The sequence below is a fragment of the Sphaeroforma arctica genome (assembly GCF_001186125.1).
Source record: "Sphaeroforma arctica JP610 unplaced genomic scaffold supercont1.215, whole genome shotgun sequence".
NCBI lineage: Eukaryota > Ichthyosporea > Ichthyophonida > Sphaeroforma > Sphaeroforma arctica.
This window is the reverse complement of record NW_014040343.1, coordinates 95,079-97,300: the sequence shown is the minus strand read 5'-3', so window position 1 is coordinate 97,300 and position 2,222 is coordinate 95,079. Positions and strand designations below refer to the sequence as shown.

At 39.3% G+C, this 2,222-nt stretch overlaps 1 protein-coding gene across 1 annotated transcript in view; it reads left to right on the top strand.

Moving 5' to 3' along the window:
* Positions 1 to 21: 21 nt before the first annotated feature.
* Positions 22 to 2,222, top strand: part of SARC_04011 (hypothetical protein) — a gene marked incomplete at both ends in the record, with an annotated part of 5,956 nt that continues 3,755 nt past the window's right edge. Inside the window, 3 exons of the mRNA XM_014302188.1 lie at positions 22 to 129; positions 316 to 374; positions 1,130 to 1,229. Coding sequence (XP_014157663.1) covers positions 22 to 129; positions 316 to 374; positions 1,130 to 1,229 — 267 coding nt within the window. The remainder of the gene's footprint in view (positions 130 to 315; positions 375 to 1,129; positions 1,230 to 2,222) is intronic.

Sequence of the window (2,222 nt, the reverse complement as noted above, 5' to 3'; positions counted from 1 at the left end):
ACAAGGTAATCACGATAGTTCATGCAGGTATCTGGTTTGAGTAATTCAATCCAGTTTGATCCCTGCTCTGGAAAGTCATCTACGTGTATTGAGAATGCGTCAGGTCTCGGAACGAGAGCGAACAGTAGGGTTGGTCTCCAAACGTATCTATGTGTATTTGTTAATTCCAGGCACGTCGTTTCGTTCTTTTGCGAATTGTTTTTATCGTTGTGTGTGTTACCACATCTATGTGAATTAGCTCGATTCTACTGATGCGTGTGAAATCTAAAGCTTATCACGCCACACGGGCTGCAATTCTTTTTACTTCACGCACAGGTGAACTGTCGTAGGAAAATGATAATGAATTACTTCCATGAGAAGACAGACTACACAAGGTGAGCTACGAGAATGATCAAATGTTTTGATATATCGATTTAAGTTATAAAAGACGTTGAAAAATACTTCTGATATTAGCACATGCGTGGATATAAGATATCATAAATGGGTAAATGTGCAAATTCATACGATTTGGAATGAATGCAAACTGCCAATTATTGTATAGGCTATAATGAAAAATCGAATAGTGGACAAGCGAGCATATTTCAGGATTGGGACAGTATGACAGGAATTTCAGTGATTGTCGTATCTATATTGCCTGATGACATATTCTGCGCGTGCGTCGTTGAGGTGTGGGGCAGGAGACTAGGGTATACTCGCATCTACGAGTCGTCAAATGTGTTGTGACTTTCATGAGAGAGGATTATTCATTGTTGATCAGGATTTGTTCACAACTCGATATTATAGATTATACTACACAATTGCTTAGTTAGTCAAATTGTTATTCACCGTTTACGCTTCTATGCACACAAATCTGCAAGAGTAGTCATATTATGCGAATTTAAAAGCTTGCACATGTCGATCGCATCAAATTGTTCAATGCCTACTAAAATCCCAAAGTGCCTGCTGTTTTTGTGATATCTGCGCCGGAAGATCAAGACACATATTCATATTTTCTACATGTATGAATGTATAGCTGGACAGTTTTGTATTGCTGTAGAGGAACTATTTACATACAGACATCATCGCTATCGTACTTTTGGAAACACGTAGGTAAACCTATATCTATATACCTCAAATATTTTGGTGTCAGATGCGGCACATGTGACTGCTGTATCAACGCCGAACGGTTCAAAGGCGATCAAGAGCGAGATATGTACCCCATGGCATCGCTAATAATCATGATTGTTCGGGTAAGTGAAAAATAAGTTCACAACTATACGAATACAGATATATCTGAATTCGACTATAGATGTGATGTAACTAAAACGCATAGTTCCAGATACTTGCGTTGTCTTTTTGCGCTGAAAGAACTGTTGTTTTCTGTGTTTAAGTGCGCATGCGTGTGTCTATCGTCGTGTGTGTACATTTTTTGAAAATATGAGTATATTTACTTGTCACTGCGTATTTGGGATGTATACACAAGCTAGTCTGTGTGCGTGACTAGGAGATCATCTATTTGACCTGTCAACGCTTCTGCGCTGGGCGTTGTATTCGAGCGGAAAACACTTTCGTTTAACATTAACTATTTGCGTAATGATAATGCACATCTGCGTTCCGCTGTTGATTATTCCGCTGTCGATTATTCCGCTGTGTTGTGGTATTAGACTAATGTGTTGTTCAGTCTCATGTGTAATGGTACACAGTATGTTTATTTCCTGTGCGCTCTACTCGTGTGTATTGCTTCGTCTCCTTGATATATTTGTTTGTTTCCTGTTTATCATTGATCTTCAAGATTGCCCAGATAGCGATTAGTTGCTATTGTAGCGCAGGAACCTTTCATTGAATGTTATCCCTATTTCTACTCGAAGTATTTTCCTGTGTTCATATTGTCGGCTTGCATCAGTATATTCGAATGCAGTGTTGAAAACTAACCATTTTGCAGCACGAGCATATCTTGCAACATGCACACTCAAGGATGCGAGTTTCCGTCTTATCGATTGTCTTTCCGACCCTTATGTATGATAGATGTATGCTCGAACATATGTAGGTGATATATACCCATGGAAGCAACCAAGTGAACGATCATGTATGCTCCCGTGAACTGCAGGAGTATGCTATAGACACAACACACACACACACCCACATACGCACACATACACACACACACACACACACACACATACACACATATATATATATATATATATAACAACACACACACACACACACTACACGACACACAC